Source organism: Schistocerca gregaria, chromosome 11 (assembly GCF_023897955.1).
Source record: "Schistocerca gregaria isolate iqSchGreg1 chromosome 11, iqSchGreg1.2, whole genome shotgun sequence".
Taxonomy (NCBI): domain Eukaryota; kingdom Metazoa; phylum Arthropoda; class Insecta; order Orthoptera; family Acrididae; genus Schistocerca; species Schistocerca gregaria.
In genome coordinates this window covers 100,543,535-100,559,560 of record NC_064930.1, presented here as the reverse complement: position 1 = coordinate 100,559,560, position 16,026 = coordinate 100,543,535, and the positions used below count along the sequence as shown (strand labels likewise).

The window sequence follows — 16,026 nt, the reverse complement described above, 5'->3', positions numbered from 1 at the left end:
GAATGCAGCATTACGCATCTTCAAAAACTGTTGCTTTTTTCCCATTTGTGCCTTGAAAATGATTGGGTTTTCAGCTGTAGACATATTGCGAGTTGTCAGAGATGTCACCGAGCAACACTCACATGACCCGTCTGAAGATTTTATAAGCTGCAGTAAACTCATATTTCACACGGAGAACTGTTGTCTATTTGTAATAAAGGGAGTATTCATCAACTGTCTTTCAGCTTTGTGAAGGTTGCTAGAGAAATATTTTTTCAGGCTGTTTCCTGAAAGAAACATTACTTACATTTGTTAACAGATATGTCCCACTGTCACACTTGTTGATGTGCTACTGAGCATTTATATGTACTACTTAATGACAGGTATAAATCAACAACAACAGGTTAATATTTGGAATGCTTTATTTACAAAAACGGAAAGATGTGTAGCAATGTTTTGTTTTGTGCCTGCTACCTTCGTGATAGTATCTTTATGAGCTCCTGTCGGTTGACCCGTGTAGCACAGTCGAGGGCAGTGTCCCCACGCTCATCCCTGCCCTCAGTGTCAGCCCCTGCCTCTAGAAGAGCAGCCACCACCTCCGAGTTACCGTGGTCTACTGCCCAGTGCAGAGGCGTCATCCCCTGGTGGTCTCTGGGGTTGAGGTCAGCACGGGAAGCCACCAGCAGCCTCACCACATCCGTGTGGCCACATATGGCAGCCAAGTGTAGTGGCGTGTGCTGCCATTTGGTCCTCGCATCAACCTCTGCCCCACCATCGATCAAGCACCTCACTACTTCCACGTGCCCTCGTTCTGCTGCACAGTGGAGGGCAGTCCAATTGCCCTCCTCCACCGCCCCCACACCTGCACCTGCTTTGAGCAGCAGTCGAACCTTCTCCACTGACCCCTGCTCAGCTGCCTGGATCAGCCTCCTGCCCTTCTCTTCTTCAGAAAGGTCCCTGCACAAAACATTGAGTTTCTTACACTTAACTATAATCGCACAAACTAAATGAAGAAAACTTTCATACATGTGCAACTGAGCAGTTATGAACATGCAGCTGTCCACTGAGAAATTACATATCTAGAAATCTCTGCTCTGTTATACAGAACAATCGGTGTGTAAAGTACAGAAGTGTAGCAGCATCTTCTCCTCAAAGTCTTCAAGTAATTGTTGTTGTTGTTGTGGTCTTCAGTCCTGAGACTGGTTTGATGCAGCTCTCCATGCTACTCTATCCTGTGAAAGCTTCTTCATTTCCCAGTACCTACTGCAACCTACATACTTCTGAATCTGTATAGTGTATTCATCTCTTGGTCTCCCTCTACGATTTTTACCCTCCACACTGCCCGCCAGTACTAAATTGGTGACCCCTTGATGCCTCAGAACATGTCCTGTCAACCGATCCCTTCTTCTAGTCAAGTTGTGCCACAAACTCTTCTTCTCCCCAGTTCTATTCAATTCCTCCTTATTAGTTATGTGATCTACTCATCTAATCTTCAGCATTCTTCTGTGGCACCACATTTCGAAAGCTTCTATTCTCTTCTTGTCCAAACCAGTTATCGTCCATGTTTCACTTCCATACATGGCTATGCTCCACACAAATACTTTCAGAAACGAGTTCCTGACACTTAAAACTATACTCGATGTTAACAAATTTCTCTTCTTCAGAAACGCTTTCCTTGCCATTGCCAGTCTACATTTGATATCCTCTCTACTTCGACCATCGTAAGTTATTTCGTTCCGCAAACAGCAAAACTCCTTCACTACTTTAAGTGTCTCATTTCCTAGTCTAATTCACTCAGCATCACCCGACTTAATTCGACTACATTCCATTATCCTCGTTTTGCTTTTGTTGATGTTCATCTTTAACCCTCCTTTCATCACACTGTCCATTCCATTCAACTGCTCTTCCAAGTCCTTTGCTCTCTCTGACAGAATTACAATGTCATCGGCAAAACCTCAAAGTTTTCACTGCTTCTCCATGGATTTTAATACCTACTCAGAATTTTTCTTTTGTTTCCTTCACTGCTTGCTCAATATAAAGATTGAATAACATCAGTGAGAGGCTACAACCCTGTCTCACTACCTTCCCAACCACTGCTTCTCTTTCATACCCCTCGACTCTTATAACTGCCCTCTGGTTTCTGTACAAATTGTAAATAGCCTTTCGCTCCTCCTCCAGACTTTGGAACAGAGTATTTTCCATTCGTCTGTCTAGAATACGCGTTAGTACTTTGCATCCGTGACTTATTAAACTGATAGTTCCATAATTGTCACATCTGTCAGCACCTACTTATGATATTCTTCTTGACGTCTGAGGGTATTTCGCCTGTCTGATACATCTACCAGATGGTAGAGATTTGTCAGGGCTGGCTCTCCGAAGGCTGTCAGTAGTTCTAATGGAATGTTGCCCACTCCCGGGGCCTTGTTTCGATTCAGGTCTTTCAGCGCTCTGTCAAACTCTTCACGCAGTATCGTATCTCCCATTTCATCTTCATCTACATCCTCTTCCATTTCCATAATATTGTCCTCAAGTACATGGCCCTTGTGTAGCCCCTCTATATACTCCTTCCACATTTCTGCCTTCCCTTCTTTGCTTAGAACTGGGTTTCAATCTGAGCTCTTGATATTCATACAAGTGGTTCTCTTTTCTCCAAAGGTGTCTTTAATTTTCCTGTAGACAGTATCTATCTTACCCCTAGTGAGATAAGCCTCTGCATCCTTACATTTGTCCTCTAACCATCCCTGCTTAGCCATTTTGCACTTCCTGTCGATCTCATTTTTGAGACATTTGTATTCCTTTTTGCCTGCTTCATTTACTGCATTTTTATGTTTTCTCCTTTCATCAATTAAATTCAATATTTCTTCTGTTACCCAAGGATTTCTACTAGCCCTCGTCTTTTTACCTACTAGGTCCTCTGCTGCCTTCACTACTTCACTAGTTCATCTCTCAAGGCTACGCATTCGTATCATAACATGTAGGCTTTCACAGCCGGCGTCTTCTGTAATTAAAACTTCCAGGCTAAGAGGCCGTGGTCCAATAGTAGAAATACTTCTCCCTGACGTTTTGTTGCCAGCTGTCGGCAACATCATCTGAGGTGAGTCTACGACTGGCTGCTAGGCCGTGGAGGTCTTGTTCATATAGAGCGCATAGAGGGTACTAGCACTCGTCATGTGTTGTCAACAGTAAAGATAAGTTTCACTGTTGACAACATGTGACGAGTGGTGGTGCCCTCTACAAAGCTCCATATAAACAGGCTCTCCATGGCCTAGCAGCCAGTCGTAGACTCACCTCAGATGATGATGCCCACAGCTCGCAACAAAACGTTAGGGAGAAGTATTTCTACTATTGGACCACGACCTCTTAGCCCGGAAGTTTTAATTACTCTACCCATTCTTCTTCTACTGTATTTCTTTCCCCCATTCCTGTCAATTGTTCCCTTATGGTCTCCCTGAAACTCTGTACAACCTCTGGTTTAGTCAGTTTATCCAGGTCCCATCTCCTTAAATTCCCACCTTTTTGCAGTTTCTTTAGTTTTAGTTGACAATTCATAACCAATAGATTGTGATCAGAGTCCACATCTGCCCCTGGAAATGTCTTACAATTTAAAACCTGGTTCCTAAATCTCTTTCTTACCATTGTGTAATCTATCTGGAACCTGTCAGTATCTCCAGGCTTCTTCCATGTATACAACCTTCTTTTATGATTCTTGAACCAAGTGTTAGCTATGATTAAGTTGTGCTCTGTACAAAATTCTATCAGGCGGCCTCCTCTTTCATTTCTTAGCCCCAATCCATATTCACCTACTACGTTTCCTTCTCTCCCTTTTCCCACTAAAGGGTGCAGCCACCAAAACAAACATGCACACCAGCACATCACCACACATATAGCGCATAAGCCTACACTACTATACACACTCAAAAACTATAAAAAAATAAATAGTTTTCATTGCAACTCTCAGGTCTGCTTTAACAAAAAAATTACAAAAGTTTCATAAAAAGGAAATTTCGGTTTTTTTACTGTAATACTTGTTTAGTGCACCAATAAATGTTGCTACGAGTGTGGATATTCTATATAAGTAGATACGCAACTCACCGCATGTGAGAGATGGCAGCATTGTCAAACTGATAATCATGGTGGGGAGGTGTCGGTAGTGTAGCTGTGACAGGAGTCTGGCCCTGGTTGCTGTGGGGCTGATTGTGAGTCCCGGGGGTGGTGGTCGGCACCCTGCTCAGAGACACAATGTGTGATCAATCAGATTCAGTTATCGGATGCTTACCACACTCAGCACAGCTAAGGGATTACCTAGAAAGATGATAGAGCGGCCCCCTGACAACAATAATAAGTGTAAGTTAACATGAATGACTTACCAGTAAATTAGTCAGTTTCTACACCACTTCTCGTGCATTCCCCATAGTTTTCTCTTAGCACGTAAAACAACAAATTGTCCAAAAGGAGACACAAACTAGAGGTAAATACAAAGGAAAACAATACTGCTGGACTGACGGGGGTAATACTGACACAGAAGTCAGAGTACATTATAGCAATAACCACACAAATTAGAAGGGCATTAATCAGGCTGTCTGAAGCCTCTAAAGTTACTTAAATGTGCCACTGTGGTCATCAGACAGTCTCCAAAGCATTTTTTGTTCATGTGTTACGGGCTGGACTATAAGAGTAGCAGACAATGAACAGGAGAACAGAAGGTTTTGAACTTAGAAGGGAAGGTTATGCAGAGAAGATGGCAGTGCAGAAACATGACAATTCACTAGAGAATGGAGCTAAGCCAATAGGTAATTTAACTGACATAGGAAATATTATCATGGATATTTAAATGTTGTCCAATAAGCAGAGTTGATATGCAAGGGAAAATGAGCACTTTCATTTAACAGGATTGTAATTCGAATGCTGAATGAATGAGTGGGGAAGATCAGTAAAAATAAACTATATAAAAATGCTGTAAAATCTTACATCATTCATAGGTTGACAGTGCAACAAACTTAAAAATTTGTTTTTATTGGTGTAGTCAGTTTCATCATATTTACCAGATTTGGAATGGAATGGTATAGTTCCTGGTGAGTGAAGCAGCCAATGTAAATGAATATAACGACAAAGAGGCTTCATAATGCAATGGACAAAGCGCATTTCTGTAAAGTTTTAAGAACCAGGAAGTAGTTAAAGTCAGCTGGCTGTGACTTTAGCCTGTGAGGAGATTTGGAACTTAATGTCTTGAAGCTGAATGATACTAACGAGAGAGAGAGAGAGAGAGAGAGAGAGAGAGAGAGAGAGAGAGAGAGAGAGAGAGAGAGAGGAGGAGGAGAAGGAGGAGGAGAAGAAGAAAATGGAAACATAATGTAGTAAGTGAAGGTATCAACTTATTATTAAACAACATTTAGTTTTCCATAGCCATGCAAGAAATGTGAATTAGAACTTTTATGATAAATTTACATTGCAACAAGCAGATGGACAGTTGACATGGAATAGTGTGTCAAGCGTGCACAACTGAAGAAGGTACCCATTGAAATCAGTGGAAGCATTTCCAAAATTTATTTCTGAGTAAAACAGGTGAAATTATGATTACTTAGGGCTACATATAATATCTCACTAATAGGATTTTTCTGAAAAGAAGGCTTTTTCAAATACTAACTGTAATGTTCAATTAAGTTGAACAAACGTTATGGACTTGAATGTCATACACCAATATGGGTAACTTTCTCAAATGCATAAGGATAACGAAAATAGTAAAACTCACATAAAGTGTGAAATCCAATAATCTTTGACAAAAGAAGAAACTCATCCTGGCCTACTTTAACATCAAGATTACAGCAGAACTAACACTGGTACCTCACATCAGAAAATTTGGAGCAGTGTTATGGATCCAACGAGAAATTAACAGTAAACTAAAGCAAATATCAAACGCCGTATGGAAAAACAACAACCTACTGACAAAAATAACAACATATTATCTACTTTCAGTTTTCATTAAAAAACTGTCAATATGACTACTTCCTCGAGGAAATAAAGATATATTCACACGCATACACCAACACTACAAATTTACTGAATGAAAAAAAAACGACCTAAAGTACAAAAAGTACATAGAAAACTTTATTCACATTATAAATTAAGAAAACAGGTAAAGTAATAGGTCAGAAACGCCAAATGAGACATATCCATAGTAACAGCAATAAAAACATGAAGAGTATAAAAAGGGTCATAACACCATGGATACATCATAATTCAGAGACAATAACAAATAATGAGAAATTAAAAATATTACAAAGGTCTCAAATAAAATTTAAATTAACTCCACATATAAATATAGTTACAAACAAATCTATAAAATAATAAGAAACAACCGAATTTCCACACATCACTTATTTATAATAGTAACTATGCAAATATGTAATATTGCTGATCCATTGTCATCCAAGCTGTTAAGAAAAGAAACAGCACACATAAAAACTGGCTAAAGTCAAATATTTGTCTCCAGTGTACATCTAAGGAGAAACTAATAATTCTAAAAAAAGGCAGGACATGGCAGTAACAATATTACATGTAAGGTGAAAACACCTAATGATGTATTATAACTTTTCTGATCATACTTACATGCCATTATATTAAGATCATCGCTTAGTTGTGCATTTACAGGGCACGTGATGATGACAGTATGTCAAAATGGGCTCATTGAGAATGATTTATAAAATAAAATCTTCTGCTCTTTGAGCAGTGTAGTTGGCTGATATTCTTAATTTTAAAAAATCCTGTGATGCAGATGACATTCCAGAGACAGTAATTAAAGACAGCAAATAGATTGTTCCTCTGTTTGTTGGCATAATTAATGCTTCTTTCAGCACTTGTACATTCTCTACAGAACTTAAGGAATCAGTAACAAAACCATTATTAAAAACTTTCAGCACTGGTACATTCTCTAGAGAACTTAAGGAATCAGTAACAAAACGATTATTAAAAACTGATCCTGCAGATCTTTATCAAATTTTCTTGTTTCTCAAAAACTTTTGGAAGAATAATGTACGAAAGAATAAGCTTTTTTGAACAAACGTGGAATATTTGCCAATGAACAAGTGGTTTTAGAAAAAATTAGATTAACTGAAACTACTACATATAATTTCCTAAACCTTTTTCTAAATTCCATTCATTGTGGTGAAGTGAACTGTGGATTGTTTTTCGATTTATCTAAGGTATTTAACAGTATTGATCATAAAACTTTGCTCGGCAAAATATACTGCAATGGAGTCTGTGGAACTGCTCATATGTGCTTAAAATAATACTTATCTGATAGATACCAGAAGGTAGAAATAGTTCATGAAGGCAAATCCTGATTTTCTGGATACAAGGAAGCTACTCATGATGTACCACAAGGGTTGGTGTTGGAATGCCTACTGTTGTTGATATTAATAAATTACTTACCAAGTTGTTTAACACAAGTTGATGCTATACTGTGTACTGACATACTAATCTCTTTGTTAACATTCAGAATGTGACTCACTCACACAAAGAAAAGGAATAACAACTGAAGAAGTAGTTAAATGGTTTAAAGATAATAGTCTAGTTGTTAATGAGAAGAAAACATTAAGGACGAATTTCAGGCATAAGTCAAATAAAATAATCCCTAATATAATAGTGAAATTAGGCAAACAGAAAATACTACAAACTTCAAATACTAAATTTTTGGGAATTTGGTTAGACGAGCATCTTGAATGGTATAAACATAAAGAGTGGCTCAATAAAAAAATTAAGTAAATACTGTTACATATTACATCTTGAATGGTATAAACATAAAGAGTGGCTCAATAAAAAAATTAAGTAAATACTGTTACATATTTAGGATGTTCAAAAATTCCTGCAGTGGAGAAACAGTGATGAGTCCTGATTATGCATTCATGGATAGTCTACTGCGATATGGTGTCTTATTTCTGGATACTTCAAATCTAGAAAAATAGTCTATACTGTTCAAAAATGAACAAGATGAATTATAAAGTTGTTGCACACTTGGTAATCTAGGGATATATTCAGATAACAGAAAGGTGTGACTCTCCATATATATATACCTATGAAAGCATAAGCATTTTAAAATCCCACCCCCAGATCTTTGCTTTGAACAATGATTACCATAACTATAAAACTAGAAACAAAGTACATAAGAAAGTCTAGTGTCGTAAAAGTGCAATACATCATACCAAAAATTTTTAGTGCCTTTCCCTCAAGAATTAAAAAGATATCAAAGCTGCAGATTATACTTATATGTGGAAGCATTTACAGTAGTGATCAGTACATGAATTTTAGGTATTAGATAACATCCATAAATTAAGTTAAATATAGCCATGTGCCACTGGATTTAATGTAAACTTAGAACTTGTTTGATTTATGGCTCTCTCTATTATTTGTATCTGTATGCTTTCTTTCTGTTTATGTATTTAATTGTCTGTATGATATGTATACAGACACTATTATGTAAGTTCTTTTGTATCAACATATGCCAAGCCCTATTTCACTGAATATGATAAAATGGATGGTCAATAAATACCATATGTCAGAATTTCTCTGTCTGACTGTGGTGTACTCTGCTTGACATCTTCGTGTGTCTCTAGTTCTTTCCTCCTCCTCTTGTCATTCTTGAACAGAGTACTGGCTATTACTATCTGAAATTCATTCTATAACTCAATTTGTCTTCCTCCTCTCTCACTCTTACGGACAAGCCCATATTCTCACACAACCCTTTATTCTGTTCCTTCCCCTACAACTGCACTCCAATACCTCATGAAAATTAGATTTTCATCTCAATTTGCATACTGAACATTCCATTCAATATTCTCATATATTTTCCTTATCGCTCCATTTTCTTCTTGCAACATCAGCATGTATACCTGAACTATGGTTGTAAGCATTCATTTGCTTTTGAATTTGATGAGCACTACCCTATCACTGAACTATTCACAGTAGCACATTCTCTGCCCTATTTCCATACTCACAATGAACTCTACTCTTATTATAACACTTTCTGCTGCTGTTGACATTACCATACATTCATCTTTTTCTTTACATTTCATTTCAATGACCCCCCATTATATCTAGATTGAGCTGTTGCATTTCCCATTTCTGATTCTCTAGCTATCCTACCACATTGAAACTTCTTTTAAACTCGGCAGGAAACACTGTAGTGCAGGGTAGCCGCACAGTCTGATGAGACACCTTGTCACAGTCCGCGTGGCTCTCCCTGTCGGACGTTCGAGTCCTATCTCGGGCATGGGTGTGTGTGATGTCCATAATGTAGGTTAGTTTAAGTGAAATTAAGTAGCGTGTAAGGTATGGGACAGATGACCTAAGCAGTTTGGTCCTGTAAGATCATAGCACAAATTTACAAAACACTGTAGGCTTGAAAACACACACACACACACACACACACACACAGCACTGTGAAAAACAGACATGTAGCCTGCCTCATGCTTACTTGGTTTCTTCTGATGGCTCAGCCAGTAGTCGACTCACTTCAATCAACTCTCGAGGCTCATTACGCATTGCGTCTGCCCAGCCCTGCGTCGCCATCACCCCTAAGTTGGCCTTTATGAAGGCGACGACCGCTGACGTGAGGTTTCGGCACGAATGCCTCACGGCGAGCACCGCTGTTGCCGCTGCGGTCTCCACAGCCAGCTGAGCGACCAGCTGCTTCTCACACTCACCCTTCAGGGCCAACAAGCCGTACCTGTCTGCGGCTGCCAACAGCTTGGGGGCCACTCTCGGTACCTGTGGGGCCTGCAGGGTGTACATGTAGGCCAGCAGCAGGCTCAGCACTGGACCCTCCACGTCAGTGACGGGGATCTCGCCGCTGCTGGACTCCAGGGTGTCGGGCTGGAGCATGGCGGCAAACACTGGGCTCCTGGCAGCCAGGACCTCCCTGTGTGCTGCCAGTCTCGTATCGCCCGCCAGCAGTGTCACCGTAGAGCCACCTCCTGCGTCGAAAAGAGCAGCCAGTTTCACAGTCACCGAGTCCTCGACTTTGACACCAGTTGCCATGGTCGTTGGTCCTGAAACATGGCATCACTGAACAGCTCATTGCTCTAACACAGCATCCTCGACATTTCACAAGGCAAAGGCAGACCTGGTGAATGTTGTCCATCAAAAACCAATTAAACCCAATTATATCCTTGGTGTACCACACCGATGCCACTAGTGAGTAGCTGCAAATCTTCAGTCAGTGTCGCCCTAACCGCCGTCTGCTTCACGTCTGCTGTGCAGCGAGCTACCTTAATTTAAGTATTATCTGTATTTTTCTTACTTGTCACTTCTTCTGCGTGTTTTTGCTTTTAGGAAGCTTTAATAGTAGTGCTATTAAGTGTTCCATAGATTTCGTGTTAGTTTTGAATACAGTCAGAGAGAGTCCCTTTAGTCAGCCATAGTGCCAGTAGTGTCAGTGTCGCCCTAACCGCCGTCTGCTTCACGTCTGCTGTGCAGCGAGCTACCTTAATTTAAGTATTATCTGTATTTTTCTTACTTGTCACTTCTTCTTCTGCGTGTTTTTGCTTTTAGGAAGCTTTAATAGTAGTGCTATTAAGTGTTCCATAGATTTCGTGTTAGTTTTGAATACAGTCAGAGAGTCCCTTTAGTCAGCCATAGTGCTCGTAGTGCTAGTGTTTGTTTTCAATACCGTCCAGAGACAGGTAGTGCTATTTTCCTTGTTTCTACAAGAAGTGGTTAGCAATCACAGTTTAGTCAATAATCAACCGCCTTTAGTGAATTAGCAGTCTAGTTAAAAGCTGATTAACACTCTATAGTAAATTGATTTCTTAGGATGGCTAGGATGTGTGGCTGCTGTGTACGGACGCAGGAGGAGCTGGCCACTCTTCGCGAACAGCTGAGCGTGTTGATGGCCGCGGTCAGCCGTCTTCAGGCTGCTGCCTCGGAGTGTAGCGGCAGTGGGGAGTCTGGTGCGTCGCATGGTGCACCCCAGGTGTTAGATGCTTCACCCACTGTCCCTGCTGTCGAGACATCTTCGCGGGTACCGGGCGCGGTTGGGCCACCCTCTCCCCAAGGGGAGTGGCGGGTTCAGCGGCGTTCGCGGCGCACGAGGCGGAGGGTCAATGTGGAGGCTGGCCGTGTGGCATCGCCCGCTCTGCCTGTGAGTGACATGTAGCCGCTCCTTCAGCAAGGTCCGAGCAGGCACACGGGGGGAGGGGTTTATTAGTTATTGGGAGCTCCAACGTTAGGCGGGTGATGGAGCCCCTTAGGGAAATAGCGGAAAGGTCGGGGAAGAAGGCCAGTGTTCACTCTGTCTGCTTGCCGGGGGGTCTCATCCGAGATGTGGAGGAGGCCCTACCGGCGGCGATAGAGAGCACTGGGTGCACCCGACTGCAAATTGTTGCTCATGTCGGCACCAATGACTCTTGCCGTCTGGGTTCAGAGGTCATCCTCAGTTCGTACAGGCGGTTGGCGGAGTTGGTGAAGGTGGAAAGCCTCGCTCGCGGGGTGGAATCAGAGCTAACTATTTGTAGTATCGTTCCGAGAACCGATCGCGGTCCTCTGGTTTGGAGCCGAGTGGAAGGCTTAAACCAGAGGCTCAGACGATTCTGCGGAGAGCTGGGGTGCAAATTTCTCGACCTCCGCTATCGGGTGGAGAAATGTAGGGTCCCCCTGAATAGGTCAGGCGTGCACTACACGCCGGAAGCGGCTACGAGGGTAGCGGAGTACGTGTGGAGTGCACATGGGTTTTTTTTAGGTTAGAGAATTCCCTCCCTAGGCCCGACAAGACGCCTCCTGAGACGCGGCAAGGCAGGAGTAGGCAAAATGCAACAAGGAATAACAATATTAATGTGCTAATAGTAAACTGCAGAAGCGTCTATAGAAAGGTCCCAGAACTGCTCTCATTAATAAACGGTCACAACGCCCATATAGTACTAGGAACAGAAAGTTGGCTGAAACCAGACGTAAACAGTAATGAAATCCTAAACTCTGATTGGAATGTATACCGCAGAGATAGGCTGGACAGTGAAGGGGGAGGCGTGTTTATAGCGATAAGAAGTGCAATAGTATCGAAGGAAATTGACGGAGATTCGAATTGTGAAATGATTTGGGTGAAGGTCACGGTTAAAGCAGGCTCAGACATGGTAATTGGATGTCTCTATAGGCCCCCGGGCTCAGCAGCTGTTGTGGCTCAGCACCTGAAGAATAATTTGGAAAATATTTCGAGTAGATTTCCCCACCATGTTATAGTTCTGGGTGGAGATTTTAATTTGCCGGATATAGACTGGGAGACTCAAACGTTCATAACGGGTGGCAGGGACAAAGAATCCAGTGAAATATTTTTAAGTGCTTTATCTGAAAACTACCTTGAGCAGTTAAACAGAAAACCGACTCGTGGCGATAATATATTAGACCTTCTGGTGACAAACAGACCCGAACTATTTGAATCAGTTAATGCAGAACAGGGAATCAGCGATCATAAAGCGGTTACTGCGTCGATGATTTCAGCCGTAAATAGAAATATTAAAAAAGGTAGGAAGATTTTTCTGTTTAGCAAAAGTGACAAAAAGCAGATTACAGAGTACCTGACGGCTCAACACAAAAGTTTTATCTCAAGTGCAGATAGTGTTGAGGATCAGTGGACAAAGTTCAAAACCATGGTACAATATGCGTTAGATGAGTATGTGCCAAGCAAGATCGTAAGAGATGGAAAAGAGCCACCGTGGTACAACAACCGAGTTAGAAAACTGCTGCGGAAGCAAAGGGAACTTCACAGCAAACATAAACATAGCCAAAGCCTTGCAGACAAACAAAAATTACGCGAAGCGAAATGTAGTGTGAGGAGGGCTATGCGAGAGGCTTTCAATGAACTCGAAAGTAACGTTCTATGTACTGACTTGGCAGAAAATCCTAAGAAATTTTGGTCCTATGTCAAAGCGGTAGGTGGATCAAAACAAAATGTCCAGACACTCTGTGACCAAAATGGTACTGAAACAGAGGATGACAGACTAAAAGCCGAATTACTAAATGTCTTCTTCCAAAGCTGTTTCACAGAGGAAGACTGCACTGTGCTTCCTTCTCTAGATTGTCGCACAGTTGACAAAATGGTAGATATCGAAGTAGACGACAGAGGGATAGAGAAACAATTAAAATCGCTCAAAAGAGGAAAGGCCGCTGGTCCTGATGGGATACCAGTTCGATTTTACACAGAGTACGCGAAGGAACTTGCCCCCCTTCTTGCAGCGGTGTACCGTAGGTCTCTAGAAGAGCGAAGCGTTCCAAAGGATTGGAAAAGGGCACAGGTCATCCCCGTTCTCAAGAAGGGACGTCGAACAGATGTGCAGAACTATAGACCTATATCTCTAACGTCGATCAGTTGTAGAATTTTGGAACACGTATTATGTTCGAGTATAATGTCTTTTCTGGAGACTAGAAATCTACTCTGTAGGAATCAGCATGGGTTTCGAAAAAGACGGTCGTGTGAAACCCAGCTCGCGCTATTCGTCCACGAGACTCAGAGGGCCTTAGACACGGGTTCACAGGTAGATGCCGTGTTTCTTGACTTCCGCAAGGCGTTTGACACAGTTCCCCACAGTCGTTTAATGAACAAAGTAAGAGCATACGGACTATCAGATCAATTGTGTGATTGGATAGAGGAGTTCTTAGATAACAGAACGCAGCACGTCATTCTCAACGGAGAGAAGTCTTCCGAAGTAAGAGTGATTTCAGGTGTGCCGCAGGGGAGTGTCATAGGACCGTTGCTATTCACAATATACATAAATGACCTGGTGGATGACATCGGAAGTTCACTGAGGCTTTTTGCAGATGATGCTGTGGTGTATCGAGAGGTTGCAACAATGGAAAATTGTACTGAAATGCAGGAGGATCTGCAGCGAATTGACGCATGGTGCACGGAATGGCAATTGAATCTCAATGTAGAGAAGTGTAATGTGATGCGAATACTTAGAAAGATAGGTCCCTTATCATTTAGCTACAAAATAGCAGGTCAGCAACTGGAAGTAGTTACTTCCATAAATTACCTGGGAGTACGCATTAGGAGTGATTTAAAATGGAATGATCATATAAAGTTGATCGTCGGTAAAGCAGATGCCAGACTGAGATTCATTGGAAGAATCCTAAGGAAATGCAATCCGACAACAAAGGAAGTAGGTTACAGTACGCTTGTTCGCCCAATGCTTGAATACTGCTCAGCAGTGTGGGATCCGCACCAGGTAGGGTTGATAGAAGAGATAGAGAAGATCCAACGGAGAGCAGCGCGCTTCGTTACAGGATCATTTAGTAATTGCGAAAGCGTTACGGAGATGATAGATAAACTCCAGTGGAAGACTCTGCAGGAGAGACGCTCAGTAGCTCGGTACGGGCTTTTGTTGAAGTTTCGAGAACATACCTTCACCGAAGAGTCAAGCAGTATATTGCTCCCTCCTACGTATATCTCGCGAAGAGACCATGAGGATAAAATCAGAGAGATTAGAGCCCACACAGAAGCATACCGACAATCCTTCTTTCCACGTACAATACGAGACTGGAATAGAAGGGAGAAACGATAGAGGTACTCAGGGTACCCTCCGCCACACACCGTCAGGTGGCTTGCGGAGTACGGATGTAGATGTAGATGTAGAACAACAAAGTATCAACATTCCCCTTATTGCTTTAACGCTCTAATTTTTTTTTGTTATCGTTTTAGGACGCAAAACAGCTATGCTCATTAGCGCCCGGTCTCTGACTTAGGAAAAGCTAAAAGAACGAAACTGGAAGCCAGCAGCAATGGGAGCAAAACTCAAGAAAGTGGAGAAACCAAAACAGAAGTTTAAAAAATCGCTACAGAAGAAGGGGTAGTTTGTCCCCAAAAATAGCTTCAAATTGCTGGCGTCATCTCACTGCCACTAATGAACTCGAGAACGTGATTGGATGATCACGTGTCATCTGCTAAAATGGAAGATATATCAGGCGACAGCTGTAGACGGGAGCATAACGGAGTAACATAGAGGCACTCGAGTAAAAGGTGTCTTACCATCCACAGCTGAGAGCAGTGGGGACAGAGTGGGGGAGGATCGCCACTTAAAAGATGTCGATGGCTAAAAAGACGGTGCCCTGTCCGGAGTCTAGTTAAAATTACCTCCTCCCGACGACGAGTTCGGGAGGAAAAGGTCCAAGCACAGAGAAGAGCTTTCACGTCCCGCAATTTATTATTGGGAAGTGTCGACCAATGTGCGTGCCATAAAAGAGTAACACGACGACATAAAACACTCCGTAGATCGGCGAACGTGCTGACATGAGGAAAGCTTCCAAACGATTTCTCATACACAAACAGCAGTTTACCAGCGTTTCCTGGTGAAACGTTGTTGTGATGCCTCGTGTAAGGAGGAGATATGCGTACCATCACGTTCCGACTTTGATAAAGGTCGAATTGTAGCCTATCGCGACTGCGGTTTATCGTATCGCGACATTGCTGCTCGCGTTGGTCGAGATCCAATGACTGTTGGCAGAATATGGAATCGGCGGTTCAGGGCGGTAATAGAGAACGCCTTGCTGGATCCAAACGGCCTCGTATCACTAGCAGTCGAGATGACAGGCATCTTATCAGCACGGCTGTAACGGATCGTGCAGCCATCTCGATCCCTGAGTCAACAGATGGGGACGTTTGCAAGACGACAACCATCTGCACGAACAGTTCGACGACGTTTGCAGCAGCACGCACTATCAGCTCGGAGACCGTGGCTGCGGTTACCCTTGACGCTGCATCACAGACAGGAGCGCCTGTGATGGTGTACTCAACGAAGAACCTAGGTGCACGAATGGCAAAACGTCATTTTTTCGGATGAATCCAGGCCTGGTTACAGCATCACGATGGTCGTATCCGTGTTTGGCGACATCGCAGTGAACGCACATTGGAAGCGTGTATTCGTCATCGCCATACTGGTGTATCATCCGGTGTGATGGTATGGGATGCCATTGGTTACACGTCTCGGTCACCTCTTGTTCGCATTGACGGCACTTTGAACAATGGACGTTACATTTCAGATGCGTTACAACCGTTGGATCTACCCCCCA

General features: G+C 42.4%; 1 protein-coding gene across 1 annotated transcript in view; it reads right to left on the bottom strand.

Moving 5' to 3' along the window:
* Positions 1-383: 383 nt before the first annotated feature.
* LOC126295229 (ankyrin repeat and protein kinase domain-containing protein 1-like) overlaps positions 384-16,026 on the bottom strand; it is a 50,896-nt gene continuing 35,253 nt past the window's right edge. The window contains exons 2-4 of the mRNA XM_049987578.1: positions 9,449-9,947; positions 4,072-4,203; positions 384-936 (exon numbers count right to left, since the gene is read on the bottom strand). Coding sequence (XP_049843535.1) covers positions 450-936; positions 4,072-4,203; positions 9,449-9,855 — 1,026 coding nt within the window. The 5' untranslated portion in view covers positions 9,856-9,947 and the 3' untranslated portion in view covers positions 384-449. The remainder of the gene's footprint in view (positions 937-4,071; positions 4,204-9,448; positions 9,948-16,026) is intronic.